This window comes from Aotus nancymaae, unplaced genomic scaffold (genome assembly GCF_030222135.1).
Source record: "Aotus nancymaae isolate 86718 unplaced genomic scaffold, 86718_ANA_hifiasm-v0.15.2.pri h1tg000014l, whole genome shotgun sequence".
Lineage (NCBI taxonomy): Eukaryota > Metazoa > Chordata > Mammalia > Primates > Aotidae > Aotus > Aotus nancymaae.
The window spans coordinates 15,128,874-15,150,034 of NW_026988425.1; the positions used below are offsets into that span (position 1 = coordinate 15,128,874).

At 43.6% G+C, this 21,161-nt stretch overlaps 1 protein-coding gene and 1 long non-coding RNA gene across 2 annotated transcripts in view; one reads left to right on the forward strand and one right to left on the reverse strand.

Moving 5' to 3' along the window:
- The window catches only part of ANKH (ANKH inorganic pyrophosphate transport regulator), a 174,202-nt gene extending 166,612 nt beyond the window's left edge, over positions 1-7,590 (reverse strand). The window contains exon 1 of the mRNA XM_012475254.3: positions 7,172-7,590. Within this exon, the coding sequence (XP_012330677.1) occupies positions 7,172-7,267 (96 nt within the window). The 5' untranslated portion in view covers positions 7,268-7,590. The remainder of the gene's footprint in view (positions 1-7,171) is intronic.
- A 6,941-nt stretch (positions 7,591-14,531) lies between these two features.
- On the forward strand, positions 14,532-20,617 carry LOC135274767 (uncharacterized). The gene is made up of 3 exons (XR_010342520.1): positions 14,532-14,644; positions 19,220-19,273; positions 20,582-20,617. It is a non-coding gene; the product is annotated as an uncharacterized LOC135274767 (long non-coding RNA).
- Positions 20,618-21,161: the final 544 nt, after the last annotated feature.

Sequence of the window (21,161 nt, forward strand, 5' to 3'; positions counted from 1 at the left end):
ATGTGATGGCTCATGCCTTATTATAATCCCAGCAGTATGGGAGGCTGAGGTGGGAGGATTGCTTAGCCCAGGAGTTCAAGACCAGCCTGGGTAACATCACAAGACCCCATCTCTACAAAAATAAAAAAATTAGGCAGGCATGGTTGCATATGCCTGGAGTCCCAGCTACTTAGGAGGCTGAGGCTGGAGGATGGCTTTAGCCCAGGAATTCAAGTCTGCAGTAAGCTATATTTGCACCACTGTACTCCAGCCTGGGCCACAGAGTGAGACTTGTCTCAAAGAAACAAAACAAAATAAAAACTGCTTTTAAAGAATTTGATCTATTACTAGAAAGAGAGTCAAATATTGTTTCTGTATGACGAATATGCTTGGAATTATTTTGACAGAGTAGTATCTAGGCTGGTCATCAAACCACCTCAATAAATAAATGAATGAATAAATGAGTAAACAAACCAACCTCAAGATTATACCTCTGTGGCTCTAGAAACAACTCACTTACCTAAGTCATCTTAAGGGATGTATTTTAAATGCGGATGGACATCTAAAGAAAACTGAGAAACACAGCAGGGAAGTAAGTATCAATTGGACTAAGGAGGTCACAGTGTCCTTGACTAAATATGGACTGCAAGAAAGGCATGACCTCATTTTCTATGTATGAATCGGAAACTGAAATAGGCACCAAATTATGCCAGGCATAAAGCCCAAGGCAGTCAGAGAAAACACGTTTATCTACTTATTACACAAAGATGTTCACTGAAACTCTATATTGCAAAAACAAACAAAAAAAACCTGTGTTTAACAATAGGGTAATATACAGCAAAAGGAATTACAGCATGCTCTCATAACCAAAATTATGCTGCAATTTAAAATCATACATAAACACTTTTAAATAATTTGGGGAAAATGCTTCTGTGTTTTGTGAAACATACATACATACACACACATATACAATTTTATATATAAAATGTGAATATACACACACATCATTTTTATATGTGTATATATATGATATATACACACACACCCCATACACATATATTTCCTCAATTATGTTATAAAAATAAACTGGCAGGAGAAACCCAAATTATTAAAGGACTTTTCAGAATGAAATTAGAGGTATTTTTTTCCCACTTAAAAATTTACCAAACTTTAAACAATTAGCTGCTATTACTTCTATTTATAATTAGAAAAAATAATTATTTTGAAATTTATTCTGTTACTATAGAATAGATTGGAGGGGGGAAAAGTCTCCCTCACAGTGACTCAGAACCTTGAGATTTCCATTTCTCTCTTTAAGCACTTTGGGAAGTGAATCTTATAAGAGACCCTTATCTTGTTCCTCAAGGCAAGCTCTTAAGCACTGCTGAAGGAGGCCCTCTCCATTGCTCAGTGACCTTGGATGAAGAGTCTCTTCCCTGATGGAGCCAGTGTCATACACTACATTTGCCCTTTTTTATTCCTGTTCCTCCTGATGTAATGAAATAGTTTTGTTGTACTTTGGGAGGAGGTGTAGAGAGCTATTATTCCAAGCTATTTTTCCTGGGCTTCTCTTTTCGTCTGCTTTGTGATATTAATAATTTGGGCTCCTCTTACACTGTAGAAGCCTAACTCTAGGTTTCCTAAATAGAAAGGGCTGAGGATATATGAACAGTCCTATTACACATCTTAGTCCAGGAATTGTCACAACTGATGTGCAAAACTCTCCCTGCACAGATAAAGAGCTCTGGTCTTTGAATTATCGTATTAGACCCAACCAAATTCAGTGAATCATATAAGGCCACTTGAAATATCTAAAGTATTTGTTTTGTTTTGTTTTGACAGAGTCTTGCTCTGTCACCAGGCGCCAGGCTGGAATGCAGTGGTGTGATCTTGTCTCACTGCAACCTCCATCTCTCAGGTTCAAGCAATTCTCCTGCCGCAGCCTCCCGAGTAGCTGGGATTACAGGCACCTGCCACCATGCCTGGCTAATTTTATATTTTTACTAGAGACCGTGTTTCACCATGTTGGCCAGGTTGGTATCGAACTCCTGACCTCAGGTGATCTGCCCTCCACAGCCTCCCAAAGTGCTGGGATTGCAGGCCTGAGCCACTGCACCCGGCCTCCTTTCTCCTTTGAGTATGAAAGCGTAGATTACCTGGCCCTAGGCAGAACACATTTCTTAAGTGAGAACAATTTCAACTTTCTTTCTCTTTCAAGGTCTTCACAGCAAAGTGGTCCTTAACATTTTAAGTAACACTGAATACCTTTTTTAAAAGTTCACTAATTTACTAATTTAGTGAATTTGGCTTTTAAGGAAATCAGGGACTTTGAAACAAATTTAAACAGAATAACAATTCTTTGGACATGGTGAGATCAAATGGACATTTGCAGATACTTTAAAAGAAATACATTGTTTAAAAACCATCTTGATATGCTCCTTCTTTCCTTAGCAATCTGTATTGTTCTAATGATAAAGACTAAGTGACTTCTAAATAACTTTGTTGTGAGGTATCCTTTCTTCCCCCCACTTGACCAAAATCAATGCCTTGTTAAAAGAAGATACAATGTTGATTTAATTATCTGGGTAATTAGGCTTTTCTTAAAACGAACTTCTTGGTCATAATATCCCTTTACTGGAAGTCCTCCTTTTAATCATCCTACATCTGTTGAGTTTTCAAAATTAAACATACAGGCCGGAGCTGGTGGCTCACCCTTGTAATCCCAACATTTTGGAAGGCAAGATGGGTGGATCAGCTGAGCTCAGGAGTTCAAGACCAGCCTGGGCAACACGGTGAAACCCCATCTCTACAAAAAATACAAAAATTAGCCGGGCATGGTGGCACACATCTGTGGTCCCTGCTACTCAGGGAACTGAGGTAGGAGAATTGCTTGAGCCTGGGAGATGGTGGCTTCAGTGAGCCGAGATCACACCACTGCACTCTAGCCTGGGCAACAGAGCGAGACCCAGTCTTAAAAAAAAAAAAAAAAAAAAAAAAAATTAACATACGATAGCTAAGATTAAATTTAGATATAGTCTGAGAATCAGTAAAGCTACAACTTATTCCTAAATTGGTAAGGGCCAGGTGGGTATGGGCTTGAACCTTAGCTCTGCCATTTACTATCCGTGTCATCTTGAACCATTACCTCACCATGTATAGACCTCCCATTCTTTCTTCATATATGTCATATGCAGAGCTACAGGCACTACTAGGTGCCCAATCAATGGAAGTGATTAATATTTTTGATTCTCAATCTGTAAAAATGGACATAAAATAATTCTAGATATGCAATGATCATAAAGTATTTTATATACCTATAGGACTCTATATTACAAACATTATTTCAGTTTCTGCAAAAGTAGATGTGTTCCCATTTTCTATGGTGCCTATGTTTTAATATTAAAAGGAGATCATTTTATTCTGTAGAGCTTTTTTTAGTATAAAATTCAACCTCTCCCACTCACCACCTCAAATTATTGCCACTACCAAAATTGAAAAAATGTGATAATAGGTTTTGCTAGTTTTGTTACAGTAAATATTCCATAATACTTGGTTTCCTCCCTGAGTGAGCTAAAAAAATGACAAAGAAACCTATATACAACAGGTAATGTTCATGGAGAATATCAGAAGTTTCTGGAGAGATTGCTACAGGCTCTTTCCTAGTCCTTCCATACATACTGGCTCTGGGGTCATTAACAGGTAATTCCTTTACATGGTCACATATGTGCAACTTATTTATTTAACTTTCAGTGGAATCTTGTACATAGCTGGATTTCCATTAAGATCTGTACAGTTTTTTTTTTTTAAAAACCATAAACTGTGATATTTATAATCATAAAATACCTCATCTAAGAAATATTTAATATGATTTTGCTTTTGTTCTGTTCTGGACAAACCAGAAACTAAAAAGCTCATGAGATGTTTTACTTTTTACTTTTGCATTTTTTTCTTTCTTTTCTTTTCTTTTCTTTTTTTTTTTTTTTTGATGGAGTCTCACTCTGTCACCCAGGCTGGAGTGTGCAGTGGCGCAATCCTGGGTCACTGCAACCTCTGCCTCCTGGAGTTCACACAATTCTCCCACCTCAGCCTCCTGAGTAGCTAGGATTACAGGCATGCAACACCATGCCTGGCTAATTTTTTATTTTATTTTATTTTTTAGTAGAGACAGGGTTTCACCATGTTGGCCAGGCTGGTGGGACCTCAAGTGATCCACCTGCCTCGCCTCCCAAAGTGCTGGGATTATAGGTGTGAGTCACTGCACCTGGCCTATTTTTTTTTTTTTTTTTGAGATGGAGTCTTGCTCTGTCTCCCAGTCTGGAGTGCAATAGCACAATTTCGGCTTGCTGCAACCTCCACCTCCCGGGTTCAAGCAATTCTCCTGCCCCAGCCTCCCAAGTAGCTGAAATTACAGGGGCCTGACATCACTTCCAGCTAATCATGTATTTTTTAGTAGAGACGTGGTTTTGTCATGTTGGCCAGTGTGGTCTTGACTCCTGACCTCAGGTGATCCACCTGCCTCAGCCTCCCAAAGTGCTGGGATTATAGGCATGAGCCACCACACCCACCTTTTTTTTTTTTTTTAATAGAGACAAGGTTTTACTATGTTGTCCAGGCTGGCTGGCTTTGAACTCCTGAGCTCAAGTGATCCTCCCACCTCAGCCTAGGCAATCCTCTAGCGTCAGCCTCCCTAAGTGCTAGGATTGTCCTCCTGAAGTAATAGAATCATAGCCATGAGGCTCCTCGCCCAGTCTAATTTTGCATTTCTTAATCATCTCAAAAGCACATGAACGTGAGGCTGCATTTATCTTTGTACTCTCATGCTACCTCTCTGTCTTAGGATTTGTAAATCTCTGGCAAATGAACCATCATTCACTCCCAACAAGGTGTAATACACCTGCCCACTTGGCGGCAGGACCTACATGTGTCCATCTGTCTAGAACTCCACATAAACTCAAGGGCTGCATATTTTCAGCTAACCTAGACCCACTTTTGCAAACTGGTTCATTTCTCCCCCTCTTTACTGTGCTTCAGAAGAGATGGGGTAAAATGTTCTTCTATTCATCACCCACACATACCAGGCCACTCTTCAGCTTCCATTGTAATTCTTTCCCTCCAGTTTTATGCTGAGAAAGAGTAAGTAAGTCTCGCTCTCTCACCCTGCAGCATTTTGCAAAACAATTATCATTTGACACCAGAAGGCAACGCAAGGTTTTGAAAACCTATCACTTTCTTTCCCCATCTCTCCACCCCTAACTGTGATAAAATATCTCCGCCGCCAGGCAGCCTGTAACCTCATAAACACTCTGGTGTTTTTGGGAAAAGGACCTCAAATGACACTTGTTGATAACATTTTGCTTCTCTACAAAAACATAACTCTGTTAAGTACTTTGCTTACATCAGCTATGAGAATCAGGTTGGCAATGTTTTAAGGATGAGTTAGAATTATTAGACCTGTGAAGATAAACCATCTGGATAGCTGTCTCTTATGTTTAGCCTTCAGGAGATTCTTTTGTGACTTCAGGAGATTCTTTTTCTTATACTAAAATCAAATCATTAAATCAAGGCAAAAGGGAGGCAATATTGTGGTATGAGTGAGGTGGTTTAATGATGGCACAGACTACTCGTTTCCACTAGTTACCTACATATGAGTCTTATATGCACACAAACACACACCAGTTCAGATGAGCAGCCTGGGCTTTGTGACAACCTTTGGGGCACCAAGAAGGTAAGCCTTAAAATAGGAAAAGGCTTGTGTGAATATACAGCATTTGACTAATCTAAAATGGGGAATTTAGTAAATTCTTGTCTAAAAGCTTTTCTACAGACTGTAGGAAATGTTCAAAGTCACCAGTTACTTAAGAAAGAAGGGAAGGTGAGTGGGAACAGGGTGCAGCAGGGAAGGAGAAGCCCTTGGGTACCCTTGTGAGGCACTGGCAGGGCAGTGGCAACAGAAGAGACAACATTTTATCAAAGGACACTGCTTGGCTCTCTAAACAAAGGTCTCTAGAGAATATGCCACACTGTAAACACCTATCACCAATAAAATTCAAAGTAAAAAGTAGCTTACAATGTGGGCTACATATTAGGGAGCTTACTGAGTTGCAATCATTCAAAAGTGCAGAGCACAGAATCCAAATAGCTATGTGTCAAACGAAGGAGTCAAACAAATCTCCGGTTTGCAACTGCCTTCGGAAAGCTGTTAGGCTTTTACAATGAGCACTGCATCAAAATAGGTGCATATTCTATATAAATATCCGTTAAAGTCTCTTTACTTAAAAGGAAAGAATTAAGACAGTACCACAACACAGGAGTGCCGTTCGTCGCACGCCGTGGCCACTTCGGACACCTACCCATCAGGGTAGCGTGCCACTGCCTCCCCATCACCAAATCCTCTCCCGGCCTTAGAACGCAGCTGCATCCCGCTGGTGGCCCTGCCAAAACGGTCCCCACATGCAAAGTGCAGGGTGTCAATGCCCCATCGCTGGAGAGCCTGCAGCGCTAGATTTGCAATGACGCCACATGGAGAAAACATGAAAAGAAACAAGGACGAGAAGGCGACACTAAACAAAAACGTGCTCCCTTTCTTTAGTGGTCCATGAAAAAAAGAAAAAAAAAAAAAAAAAAAGGAAAGAAAGAAAAGAAAAGGAAAAGGAAAAGGAAAAAAAGAAATCCCAAACTAGAAATGGTCAAGACTGCTTATCAGGACACATTTGGGATACTCCTAATCCTTACCTGGGCTACGAAACAAATGTTTAAAAATTAGAAGTACCTGGGAAATCAACTTGGACGCATTATAAAACAGAATCTCCCACCGTCACCATTACCACCAGCCATGGATAAATAAAAACCCAGCACTTAAGCTACTAGAAACTACATTTTAATTACAGAGCTGAGGTTTACATAATCGCAAATTACATAATACTGCTGTGCACTAAAAACCCTTCCAAAGGTGAAGCTTCACACCATCCAGTCTCTTTAACATTTTCCAGAGAGGGCTGGAAAAGTCTGCTGAATAATTGAGGGGAGGGAGGGAATGGGGTGCTGGAAAAGTCACCCTTGACAAGCTGCACAGTCGACCAAACGTTCCAGGATAAAGAGGGACTCGGAGCAGGTGACTCCCCTGCGCCCCCGTGTCCGGGTGTCTAAGGCCGAGGCAGGGCGAGCGGGCGCGGGGCGCAGGGCCGGGGCTTACCTGCTCCCCGAAGTCGATGGCTATGTTGGTGATGCCCAGGGGCACCAAGAACCGGATCAGGGGCCAGTAGTGCGTGAGCGCCGGGAATTTCACCATAGTCCCCGCCGTGGGCTGACCCCACACACATCTGCCGCCGAGAGGGGACTCTGCGGGGAGGCGAGGGGCGCGGGGCGAGCGGGGCGCGGGCCGACTGAGGCCGCGTGCGGCGGTGCCTCCCGCGGGGCGGCGGCGGTTCCTCCTCGCGGCTGCGGCGCCTTTTCCGAGTGCGGCTGCTCTAGCAGGGGATCCGCAAGCTCAAGTCCATCCCTGCTGCCCTCCCACACAACAAAGATCTGCCGGGAAAAAAAAGAGGAGGGACGGCGGCGGCGGCGGCAGAAGGTTCTGCTGACAGCGGCTCCATTATAAGCGCTCTGGGGCCCGGAAATAAATAACCGCGCGCACGAGGCGCTGCCGCCGCCGCCGCCGCCCGGAGGAAATCAGGGGCGGGCGCGGAGGCGCGGACACCGCCGGCGGCCCCGGGGGCGGGCTGGGGAGGGGGCTGGGCCGGGCCGGGCGCGCCGCGGCCTCTTTCCGTGAGCCGCCGCCTGCGCTCTGCACGGCCGCTAGGGGCGCTGCGCACGCTTAGGCCGCGGGGTGGGCGCCTCCGGGGCGCGGGGCGGGGCTCTCCGCGGAGCCTTGGCCGGCCCGAGGGCGGCGGCGCTGAGGGCGCGGCGGGGACGGCCTGCGGACGCGGGGGCGTTCGGCCGCCTCGAGGCCCCTGGGAGCCCTGGCTCGGCGGCCGGGCCCTGTCGCCCGCGTCCTGCGGGGCCGGGGGCTGGGGTTCGCGCGCTGGGTTCCCCGGGAGGGCCCGGGCGTCTGGGAAGGGCGCCGTCCCGCGGTGGCCGGGCTGGCGGCGGGCGGGGACTGCGGAGGAGGCAGCTCGCGCCGGGGTTGGGGCCTGCTTCGGAGGACTAGCGGCCCGGGAGGGATGGAGGTGCCGCTCCGGGAGAGCGAAAGACGCGAGGAAAGGTCGCCCAGGAGGGAGCCTGTCACCCAGGGTTTCCAGGGGAGACTGTGGCCCGCGTCCCTGGGGAAAATATGCGCCAGGGCAGCAGGGAGCGATCCCTGCAGGCGCCCAGGCTGAGGCCGGCCGCCTTCTGGGGCGCTCAGACCTGCCTGCTGCAGGCGGTTTGCAAATAGTACGCCCGGATTCTTTTAAGTGTAAAAAAGCCCTATTAAAAATAACTCGTTAAGCCTATCATCTCTTTTAAATAAAGGGGAAGAAAGAGAAAAGTGTGTTCTGTTTTGTAATACCTGATTTCAGGGTAACTAGTCGCGGCGCTGAGAGTTTGACCTAAAGTTCAGCAGTGTGACAGCAACGCCAGCATCCATCCCCGCACCCCAGCACTGTGTGCCGCGAGGGAGGGGGACCCGGGGAATGAAACGGGATTCTGGACAGGGCTGGCTTCACGAGCGTGCGACCTGTGCAGTCACAGAGTGCCCGCACTTAGGACTAACTCGCTGCTGTTGCTCTCTTGAATTTGAATAAGGGTCACTGCATTTTCATTTTGTACTTGGCCTGGCATAGTAGTAGCCTATCGTGGTCTTAATTTGTACCCCCTCTAACACACATCCCTTTGCGTTTAATAAACATGATAAAGTAATTTATTATTAAAAGTAAGAAAGTGTCTTGTGCCTAGAATGAACCTATTAACTCACAATTTAGCTTTGTAAAGTTTTTGTAAATAGTGAGCTTGAGACCTCAATATCCTGGATTCAGGTATTTCCCAACTATTTTGAAAGTATTAAATGTGTCTATAGGCGGGGCGTGGTAGTGAGCACCTGTAGTCCCAGCTACTGGAGGCTGAGGCAGGAGAATTGCTTGAACCCGGGAGGTGGAGGTTGCAGTGAGCAGATTACGCCACGGCACTCGAGCCTGCATGACAGAGCGAGACTCCCTCTCAAAAAATAATAAATAATCCAGCACTTTGGGAGGCCGAGGCAGGTGGATTACTTGAGATCGGGAGTTCGAGACCAGCCTGAGCAACTTGGAGAAACCCAGTCTCTATTAAAAATACAAAAAATTAACCGGGCGTGGTGGTGCGTACCTGTAATCCCAGCTAGTCGGGAGGCTGAGGCAGGAGAATCGCTTGAACCTGGGTGGCAGAGGTTGCAGTGAGCAGAGATTGCGCCATTGCACTACAGCCTGGACAGAAAGATCGAAACTCTGTCTCAAACTATATAATAAATAAATAAATATTTTCATATTTTACATCCTTTTAAAATCCTTTTTTGAAATTCCACACAACTTGAACAGGCCTTGAGAAATAGGAAGCTAATTTTCCTTGTAGCTCCGATGTAACCTCAAATTACATTCCCTATAATTAAAATTAAACTAAGCCACCATGGCATGTGTATACCTATGTAACAATCCTGCAAGATCAGCACATGTACCCCATAACTAAAGTATAATTTAAAAAATATATATCAAAAAAAGAAATACCAAGCTGCATAATATTTATGTCATGAGACATTATATTGCAGTAATAAAGATCTTAATTTCTTTAAAAAAAAATTAACTTTGGTAAGTATTTATTGTGTTAAATGTGTCAAATAGCAATGCTGTATTTAAAAGATTTCCCGGCAAAACAGGAGGTTAATGTGGATAGGACTGTCTTCAGGATCAAGTTCCTGAAAGGTGTGTTTGAATATATTTGAATCTTACTTAAATATACAAAAGAGGAGCTTGTTATTTAAAGAAATTCTCTGGGAAAGAGTTCTTTTCTAAAGCAAATATCACCTCACAGTTTATCATTCTGTTATTCTAGGTTTCATGGGCTGACTCATTTTACTTAGAGCAATCTAATTACACTGACCTTTGTCGAGAATTGGGATTGATGAGGTCCTAGATCGATCCCCATCAAGTCCACTTTCCTTTCACTGGTCTCTGGACAAGGACCGCTACAGCCCCGGCTGCCTGATGCAAACGCACACCTTTGGTCTTCAGGGGCAATGGTGAGACAATTCCAGTGGATCAATGAAAAATCATCATCCTTGTTTGAGTGTTCTAAAGTGCATTTTTCAAATGAGTGATTTGGAAGTGTCATCTCTGACTATGGCAAAGAGCCCTTTTTAGATTTTAAAGGCCTATGAATTTCAGTAACTCTATGGCAACATGGAAACAAATGAGACATTTATTTTTTCTGTCACAGTCAAAATCTGAAACAGATTTCAAAGAGAGTTTTTGGCTCCTCTCTCTTTCCGTTTTTTATTTTTTGTTCTTTTTAATGATTACAATAGACATTTATTTAAAGTAAAACATTTGCAGACAAAACAATTCTTAAATTTTATGTTTCATGTTTTACCGTCTTCATAAAAATACTTGGAGGACAGCTGTATCCACAGATGTCAAATACGCGATGACTCCTTTGACCATTCTTCTCAGTCTTTTCTTTCCCAAGTAAGCACTTTCAGATGCGGTTCAAGGTAGAATTTATCCTCTTGCTGTTTGGTCCGCTGCTCTTAGGGCAAGATCTGCTGTCTCAGAGTCAGATCCAGTGTTCTGATGTGAAACATTCTGCTATTAGAAAGTCCTCTTACGGCTTCCTTTACATCTTTATCCTTGTACATCATCTCATCTCACGTTTACCCATTTCTTGAATCCTGCAGCATTGTAATATCATTTTCAAATACCATCCAGCCACCTGTCCGATGCTGAAGTAGCCAGCCTGCCAGCCATCTTGACCCAAACGTGAAATATTGCCTTCTCGCTCTCTTTTTATTTATTACCTAATTTATTTTATTTTATTTTTGAGATGGAGTTTTCACTCTTGCTGCCCAGGCTGCAGTGCAATGGCACAATCTCAGCTCACTGCAACCTCCATTTCCCAGATTCAAGTGATTCTCCTGCCTCAGACTCCCAAGTAGCTGGGACTGCAGGCATGTGCCACCACGCTCGGCTAATTTTTGTATTTTTAGTAGAGATTGGTTTCACCCTGTTAGCCAGGATGGTCTTGATCTCCTGACATCTTGATCTGCCTGCCTCTGCCTCCCATAGTGCTGGGATTACATGTGTGAGGCACCATGCCTGGCCTCTCTTTTTAAACTTTGCTGTTTGAACAGATAATTTCAGAATGTAAGTGATAAGAATGAGTAGGAGATTTTTTTAATTACTCAGAAGCCAAAAAGACATCCCCAAATTGTTGGGTGTTTTCTTTTTGAAGGTACAGCTTTATCTTCTGCTTAAAAAGTCTTAGACTTGATGACTTTTTGTCAAAGATCATTACAAGATTTACAAACTCTACACTCAATAGTGTAAGAAAAAAATATGTACATGTAGAAAAACATGCTGGAAGAAAATATGCTCAGCTATTCACAGTAGATTGTTATTGCTGAGTGGTATGAATATGACTGATTATTCCTTGCTTTGTATACTTTTCTGTGTTTAATGCAATGGGCATAAGTTTATTTAAAAAACAGTTTAAAAAAATATTTATAAAACGTTACTAGAAGTGCAAACTAGCACTGATTTCAGAGCACGGAAAAAGTTACTCTTTGCAAAACAATTTCGCAAATGACCAGCAATATCATTTTGGTGCCTAAAATTATTAATTCCAAGTTTTTAAAGGAGCTAATGCAGAAAGAAAGACTAAAAGTTACATACATGTCTAATTTACCTTTTTTTTCTGAATTTGATCTTAAATGAATAGATTCAAGCAACCCCTCTACCCCTCGCCAAGAAACAGCTGCTTCAAAGGGCAAAATAAAATATCGTATTTAAGGTTATCCAGTTCTAGAACTCTGTAACTCAGGCCGCCTTGACTTGAGGAACCCTATGACATCAGGTTGGGAGTGTAGCTGTGAGCATGGTTTGGGAGTAGATGCCATATTGATTGATTTGTGTAAGCTTGACCCAACAGGGTTATCTTCACTGATTCCATGCAATTATCCTATATCATGTATTTAGTATAGCCAACTTGTTTAATAATTTTGATGGAAGACTTAGTCCTAAAGATTGATATCTAGTTTTGGGTCACAACCCTCCAATATAGGGTAGACTAGGTATAAATTTAAGCCTCACAGTTCTATATCTGGGCCTTGAGTAATTTTGCTCCATGGCTCACTGGGGATGTGGTAAGGGGAAGTCTACAATTTCAGCCTATTTAATTGGGTTCATATAAACATCACCCTATTGATAAAGTCATGATTTCTGCCAAGTTGCCATCTTCCTAGAGAGCAAAAAGAGAAGTATTTGCTTCCTCCCAATTGTTAAGTTTTACTTTTGCTATTCCAGCCCAAAGCCTAAGTATAATTTGCCTGAGCTAATTATTAAAGTCAGTTTCTGTACTCTCAGCACATGCCAGAAGTGGAGGTAGGAGGTGAGGGGAATGCGTAAATGATCCTGAAACTGTCGTTTGCTATAGATAAGCTAGAATTAGCTAGCTAAATTCTGCCAAGAGTTGTAGTTCTCACTTTTAATGACTTCCTTAATAATATTTTTAAAGGGACCACACAGATGCTTCAAAATGTGTGCTGTAAAAAGGAATGGGGAAGAATTCTATATACTGATATGGAATAATCTGTAGAATATTTTGTTAAGTGAGAAAAGCAAGGTGCCAAACCATAAAGTGGTATGCTATTTTGGGGGCAAAAAGGAGAGAAATATGAATATGGGGGTGTGTGTGTGTGCATGTGAATGTGCTTATATTTGTGAAAAGACACACTGGTAGGATAAGCCAAAAATTAATTAAATGTTTATGAGAGAAGGAAGAGAACAGGTTGGAATTTGGAAGGAATGATGCTTTCTCTGAATGTACCTTAGAATCAAATTTTGGCCTTGGAAACATTCTTGTTTTATAAGTTGAAAAAATAAAAGTAAATCAAAAGAAAAATTGACAGCAGATACATTTCACACAAGCTTTTTTCTGACTTGGTCCCCTTTTATTCTGAGGAAAGAATTTGAGGCAGCTTAAATCAGAGCACAGATGCACCTTATGCATTTTGACAAATTTTGATTTGTCTGTAACTGCTAGAGAATAAAACCATTTGGAGAGACTCTTGCCAGGGCAACTGTGTAATCTGGTGGCATTGGGTATTGGTAACTACTAACTCACTCTTTTCTCTGAAAAGTGACCTAAAAAACAAGAGCGAGTTTTGGGACAGATTCTGCCTGTGCCCCTGAGAAATGATGCCACCACAAGTTGACTTTCAGGATTCTTGAAGTAATGTACTTTATACAGGTAAGCATTTGATGATTTGCTGACTTATATTTGGCTCATAATGATACAACATAAAAGGTGAGCATATACGTAATTCATCCTGGCTCTGCAAACCTGAGGCCTGGCAATGCTTAACGAGGAGAATGAAATGAAGAACTGCAACTAAGACTAAAACATAACTACTTTTCCTTCTCCTTTTTCCCTCTTTCTTCAACTTCTGATTGTTTTGTTTAAATGACCAGAATAAGATAGAATGCCTGTAATTGAAAATATGTATCACACCTGTAATCTCAGCACTTTGGGAGGCCGAGTTGGGTGGATCACCTGAGGTCAAGAGTTTGAGACCACCCTGGCCACAAAAATAAGCTGGGCACGGTGGCTCACACCTGTAATCCCAGCTACGCAGGAGGCTGAGGCAGGAGAATCTCTTGAACCTGGGAAGTAGAGGTTGCAGTGAGCCGAGATTGTGCCATTGCACTTCAGCCTGGGCAACAAGAGCGAAACTTCATCTCAAAAATAATAATAATAATAATAATTATAATAAAGCTTATGTTATTATCCTTGACACCTATTCAAAATCTTTTTAATTTTCCACCATTTAAAAGAGATACTATTTAACTATATAAAAGTCAGGTAATAAAATACATTTATCTCTTTCTAATCAGGCAGTGAGGCATAAACTGCTGGGGCATACCGCTCGGGGCCACTGCTGTTTGGGATTAAAACACTGGCATTGCGGTCTGTATGGAGAGCCTTCATATTCTTGCTTCCTTTCCCAGTCACTGCCCCACCATTCTTGCTCTTCTCTTCCATTTAATATTTTGGCAGTCAGGGTCAGGGCTGTATTCCTTTCTGTTTCCAGAGTATAAGTCTGATATCTACCACAAAATATTAAATTTACTGAGTTTGAAACTATTTAGAGGAGGAATTCCCAATCCCTGGGCCATGGACAGGTATAGGTCTGTGGCCTGTTAGGAGCTGGGCCACACAGTAGGAGGTTAATGGCAGGGGAGCAAGTGAAATTTCATCTGTATTTACAGCCACTCCCATCGCTCACATGACCACCTGGGCTCCGCCTCCTGTCAGATCAGCGGTGGCGTTAGAGTTTCATAGGAGCGTGAACCCTATTGTGAACTGCGCATGTGAGGGATCTCGGTTGTGGGCTCCTTTTGAGAATATAATGCCTGATGATTTGTCACGATCTCCCATTACCTCCAGATGGGACCGTCTGGTTGCAGGAAAACAAGCTCGGGGCTCCCACTGAGTCTACATTATGGTGAGTTATGTAATTATTATGTCTTATTGTGTAATAAAAATAGAAATAAAGTGCACAATAAATGTAATGTGCTAGAATTATCCCGAAACCACCCAGCCCCCAGTCTGTGGAAAAATTGTCTTCTATGAAACTGGTCCCTGGTGGCAAAAAGATTGGGGACCGCTGATTTAGAGTACTGTTACATCTCCTTTTACCCTCCACCACCTGCATCCATAAAGGCGGTAATAGACACTACATAATACGTCTGGAGTTGAGTGTTTTATGTTTTTATGTTTAATCTCCAAGCCGGCAAGTGTGTTATCCTTTCCATTATATAGTTAATACTAATCGGACATCTTTAGCGTTTTGATAATATGTGGAAATCAGATTCTCTTGCTTCTCAGGCTTCACTATCCCAGAGAAAAGGTAGACAAACAATCGTACTTCAAATCGTTACTGCACTCTAATCAAATCTGTTTTCTGTTTTCAGTGTTGTTAATTATATTTTAGTAGGTATCAATTCATCAAACAAGTAGTGCGATTTTACCTTTTATTTTTATTTTTTTAAGACAGAGTCTCACTCTCTCGCCCAGGCTGGAGTGCAGTGGTGTGTGTGATCTCAGCTCACTGCAACCTCTGCCTCCCGGGTTCAAGCAATTCTCCTACCTCAGCCTCCCGAGTAGCTGGGATTACAGGTGTGCACTACCACACCCGGCTAATTTTTTGTATTTTTAGTAGAGACAGGGTTTCCCTGTATTGGCCAGGCTGGTCTCAAACTCCTGATCTCAGTTAATCTGCCCGAGTCAGCCTCCCAAGATTCTGGGATCACCAAAGTTCTGGGATTACCAAAATTCTGGGATTACTGCTGTGAGCCACTGTGATTTTACCTTTATATTAAGGTATATTATTATTTTAGCCAGCCCTGATTTTAGCTTTATATTAAGCATGTAGCTTATCCCTAAGTTTCTTTACCCCCATACCAGAAGATTTTTATGCTTGAAAATGTTCCTGATTTCAAGATGGTATCCCCCTACTTTATTTCATAATTTTGCTTGTGACTCAATAATTTGATCGGTTGGATAATGTTGCTAATGGAACCAGTGTCATTTTTATCTCTAAATAAATTGGTTAACTTTGTTTTAATTCATTTAGCAATCTTTTTTAAGTGGCTACTGTGTGCCAGGCATGGTGCAAAGTGCAGGGCAAAAAGTGCTGCACAAACCAAACATGATCCCCCTAAGACTGGGAACAGGGCAAGATGAGCTCTCTCATCACTCCTGTTCAACACCAGAGTGGAAGTCCTAGCCGATGCAATCAAGCAAGCAAAGGAAATAAAAGGCATATACAGTGGAGAGAAAGAAGTATTTAGTTCACAGATGATGTGATAGTTTGCATAGAAAATCTCAAAGCTTCAACAGGAGAGCTACCAGAACTAATACGTGAACTTAGCAAGATCACAGGATACAGTCTCACTGTCTCATTTTATCTTTAAAGTAATCCCATGAATTTGCTACTATTATTTTTTGGGGGGAGGGAAGTAGGAAAACAGAAGCGTAAACACAATGGTTAAGCGAACTGTCTGAGATCTTACAACTAACAAGCAGCAACGTTGGTACTCCAACCCAGAAATACATGACAAAAAATATTAATCACCATGCTGGGGCGTTTTAAATTTAGTATGCTTAGAATGCAAAGTCTCAGCCCTTACCCAGAGATTGTGATTGAGATGGTGGAATAGGGGTAGGTCCTGGGGAGCTGTGTGTTCACAAGCACTCTGGGAGATTCTCATGCAAGCTGTTCAGAGAACCTGTCATTATATGGGCTATATATTTCTTGTGCACATACAGTATTCTATGCATGTACTATTTCACACGGTACCTCTAACCCAGGAAAAATGATCTCTCAGTTGAAGTTCAGTGTGATAGAAACCAAACCAACCTTTTTCTGGTCTCATCAGTGGATTTAAAGAGAAGCTAAACAAAACTAGAAGGGCTGGTAGAATCCGCATTTGAGAAGGCAAGGAAGAAAAGGCAACATTTCAAAGGGCTGATCCCTCTGTGAGACCCACAACTGAGTTTTTTTTTTTTTTTTTTTTTTTTTTTTTTTTTTTTGACATGGGGTCTTGCTTTGTTACCCAGGCTGGAGTGTAGTGGTGCAATCTTGGCTCACTGCAACCTCCAGGTTCAAGCAATGCTCTTGCCCCAGCCTCCCAAGTTAGCTGGGATTACAGGGGGCCGCCACTGCATCCAGCTAATTGAGTGCAAGTGCTAGCAAAGAACCTTGCAGAGAATTCCACAGCCCATTGAAGCAGAGGGGCATCCCAGCAGAAGCCAAAACACTGGTAGTCTAGAGAGAAAGGGGAACTTGAAGAGTGAGTTCAGGGGTTCAATGAGGGTGCTAGGGGATAAGACTGTGGAACTGTATATTTAGAACTCAGACAGCTAGTGAAGGATCCATAAGGATGAGGGAAGAGCCAGGGGCAGAGGCTTTTGCTTGTAATCTCAGCAATTTGGGAGGCCAAGCAGGGAGGATCGCTTGAGCTCAGGAGTTTGAGACTAGCCTGGGCAATATAGTGAGACCCCCATCTCTATTTTAAAAATACTAAAGGATATTAAATAAAAAGATGAGGGAGGGATTGGGATTGGAGCGTGCATTGCCCATTTTATTTTATTTTTGTAATCACAATTATTAAGTATTCCTGGACTGAGCATTTTCCATGTGCCAGGAATGTTGTTAGGTACCTCACATGCACTGTAATGTGGAATCTTCAGAGCAACTCCCCGAGAGGACTGTTCATTATCACCGGGTAATGAATCTGACCAGTGGAGTTGAGTGGACCATGAAAGAGACTCAGGACCACAAGATAGCAAAGCTGCAAAGAATTTTAGGGACGATTTAGTCCTGTGCTTTAGTTTAAAAAGGGACAGAAAGGGCTGGGTGCAGTGGCTCATACCTGTAATCCCAGCACTTTGGGAGGCCAAAGCAGAGGGATCACTTGAGCCCATGCATCACTGTACTCCAGCCTGAGCAAAGAAATGAGACTCTGTTAAAAAAAAAAAAAAAAAAAGGAGGGAGAGAGAGAAGAAAAGGCAAAGCATTCCTGGAAGGAGAGCAGCTGTGTGAGTGGTTTCTCAACAATGAGGAAATGGGATGGTTTGGGATAGGGGCCTGTGCTACAGGCTTTGGAGAAGAGACAGTGATGTCAGGGCTCCTCAAAGCTGGAGCAGTCAGAGTTACCACTAGAGCAGTGATGGCGGCTGCCTTGATCATAATTGCACAAGTAGCCTCTCTAGGGCACTGCGTTGTTTCCAACCTACTTTTCATATTAAGTATAGTAGCTTCTCACAACTAATCTATGAGAAGGTCTTTCAGTTGAATTCTTTTGGTAGAATCCAAGAAAAATCAGCTTAAACTAGCCTACGCTGAAAAGAGGGATTTATTACAAAGACATAGTATGTTCCACAGAACCCAAGGCAAAGGCAAAGTGGCCTCAGGAAGGGACTGGTACTAGGGACTCAGCTGTTGTCAGGACTCGCCCTGCATCTCTAATCACTATCCCCCTGACATCCTGCCTGTCATCTTCTGCTTGTCTGGTCCAGATGGGAGTAGAAAATGCCCAACCCATAGCTTCTGAGCTTAGATATTAGGTCCCGTTTCCCCTCAGGTCTACATGTCAACCTAAGAGACTCTGACTGGTCCGGCTTGGATCAGCTTCCCATCCTGATGCAATCTGGTGAGTCAGGGGATGGGGTCATCTTGTCCGTCATGACTGCTGGGTGTCCCAGGGAGAAGTGGCCAAGCAGAAAACTGAACAGATGTCTTACACATGGCAGCCTGCTCTGTAACACAAGAATACATCACCCCATACATACAAATTTTCAAAGATGCCTCTGCCTAACAAGGCTCAACTACTCCACCTACAATCCCAAATGTACTCTGTCTTTCCCCAACAGAAGGTAACTCAACAACTCATAATCAGCTGCTATAGGCAATACTGGGGTCCTGGCACCAGGGTTTACAGACACTGTTATCTTTTTCCATATAAGGGACTATTGACCCCTTTGCCATATAACATGATGGTCTCAGGTCCAGCATATGGGAAGTGAATATATTTGGATACCATTATTTAGCTTATCACAAGTAGCTTCATTAAAAAGGTAAAGCAGGATGGGCACAGTGGCTCATGCCTGTAATCCTAGCACTTTGGGAGGCTGAGGCAGTCGGATCACCTGAGGTCAGGAGTTCAAGACCAGCCTGGTTAACATGGCGGACCCTCATCTCTACTAAAAATACAAAAATTAGCTGGGTGTGGTGGTGGGCTTCTGTAGTTACAGTTAATCAGGAGGCCAAGGCAGGAGAATCACTTGAACCTGTGAGGTGGAGGTTGCAGTGAGCCAAGATTGCACTACCACACTCCAGCCTGGGTGACAGAGCGAGACTCCATCTCAAAAAAAAAAAAAAAAAAAAAAAGACAGGGGAAATTGGTTTTGAATGTATTTTGTTTAACTTAACATATCTAAGACATTATTATTATTGCAACATGTAACCAATATAAAACTATCAATAAGATACCTTACATTTTTTTTTTCCGACTAGGTTTTCAAAACTCTGTGTGTCTGCATGTGCTTCCTCTTCTCTCTGCATCTTGTGGTGAGTTGTTCTTAGACTGGGGCACAGCTGCACATACCAGGGGGTTGTGTTCTGCTAAAGAGACCCGCCCAGGATCTCTGCTTTCATAGGGAAGGGTGGCTTTGCCCAGGAGAATAAGCACCTTGGGCTCAGTTGCCTGGCACCCTGTGACTAGGTGTCAGATATTCAGAGGCCATGTGTCTGCCCTGGCTCAATCAGTTGGCAAAGGCCCTCTGTCTGGCACCCAGAGACCCTGGCCGTACCTTTTCCCATGGGAAGTTGAATTCAGGTACAACCTCTTTCTCTGGCAGTTGTGTGTGTGGAGGGGGTAGCCTGGCAGGGCTGAGTCCTTGGACCTCACTACCTATTGCCAGAAAATAGAAGCATAGAAAAGTACTCATAGTCACCCATTGGGCAGGCCTGCACTTCTGCACAGCTGAAAATGGTAGAAATGGGATGTTAGGTCTCTCTAATTCCAAAACCAGTTCTCTCAGCTACATACTCTTCTCCTCCTTCCCATGGGAAGAGGCACAGCCAGCATCTCCGGATGCCAGACAGAGGGCCTTTCTCAACTGATTGAGCCAGGGTGGGCACCTGACCTCGGAACATCTGGCATCTGGTGCAGGATGCCTTTGCTTGTCTGGTCCAGTGCCCATCCCATAGCGTCTGAGCTTAGATATTAGGTCCTTTTCTCCCAGGTCTATATGTCAGCAAAAGAGAGCCTGAGTGGTCTAGTGTGGGTCAGGAGCTCACGCTGATGCAATCAGATGAGTCAGGGGATGGGGTCATGTTGTCACCATGACTACTGGGCATGATAGGTGGTGACCCTATCATCACCTATGGTGGACTGAGACAGGGATTGCTTTGGAAGGCAGTCCCCACTTAGACTGAGGTAGGGCAGCAGGCAGGCAGGGGCAAGATCAGGGGCAGGCCAGGAATTGGGACAAACCAGGATGTGGTCCACATGGCCAAGGTAAAGACAGGAGCTTCAGGAAGAGCTTTCAGGTGTGACCAGACCCGAGGTAGAGGCCATGGCCGGGCTGCTCACAGGGAGACCTGTTTTGGATGGAGAATAACTGTTAAGTTGTTTGTTTTTCAGTGAACTGCCTCACCCAAGAATGTTCCAGTCATGTCTTAAAAGGCTTAGGTCCTCCAGAGAGGGTCTGGTTTCCCTGAGTCAGTGATTTTGTCGCCTTCTGTCTAAGAATCCTGCCAGTTTGTCTCCAAAAGAGTGTTTGCCCTTAGGGTGGATGGTGGCTCAGCTGGCTCCGGACTGAGACTCAGTCCTCTTAGGCTTTGGTTCAGTAACTTTCCAATTCCCTCCTACAGCACTGGGGCCACAGATGGGCGTTTGGCTTAAACCTGACACCAACCCCATTGGCTCCATCACCAGAGCTGTCTGCACACAACAGGTATCCATGTACGTTGCCAACCAATAGCTCTTATCTTGGGGTGGCTTGGCTGTCAACCAGACCAGGGGAGCTGATTGCTGGAGACCTCATCTCAGAAGCAAAGAACAGCATCTGTCCTTGCTCCAGTGTTTTCCAAAGACTCCAGTAAGTGCCTGGTATGGTTTGGCTGTGTCACCAGCCAGATCTTATCTTGAATTCCCACGTGTTGTGGGAGGGACCCGGGGGAGGTAATTGAGTCATGGGGGCAAGTCTCTCCTGTGCTGTTTTTGTGATAGTAAGTCTCATGAGATCTGATGGTTTTATGAAGAGGAGTTCCCCTGAACAAGTTCCCCCTCTTTGCCTGCTGCCATTCATGTAAGACATAACTTGCTCCTTCTTGCCTTCTGCCATGACTGTGAGGCCTCCCCAGCCATATGGAACTGTAAGTCCATTAAACCTGTTTCTTTTGTAAACTGCCCAGTCTTGGGTATGTCTTTATCAATGGCGTGAGAATAGAC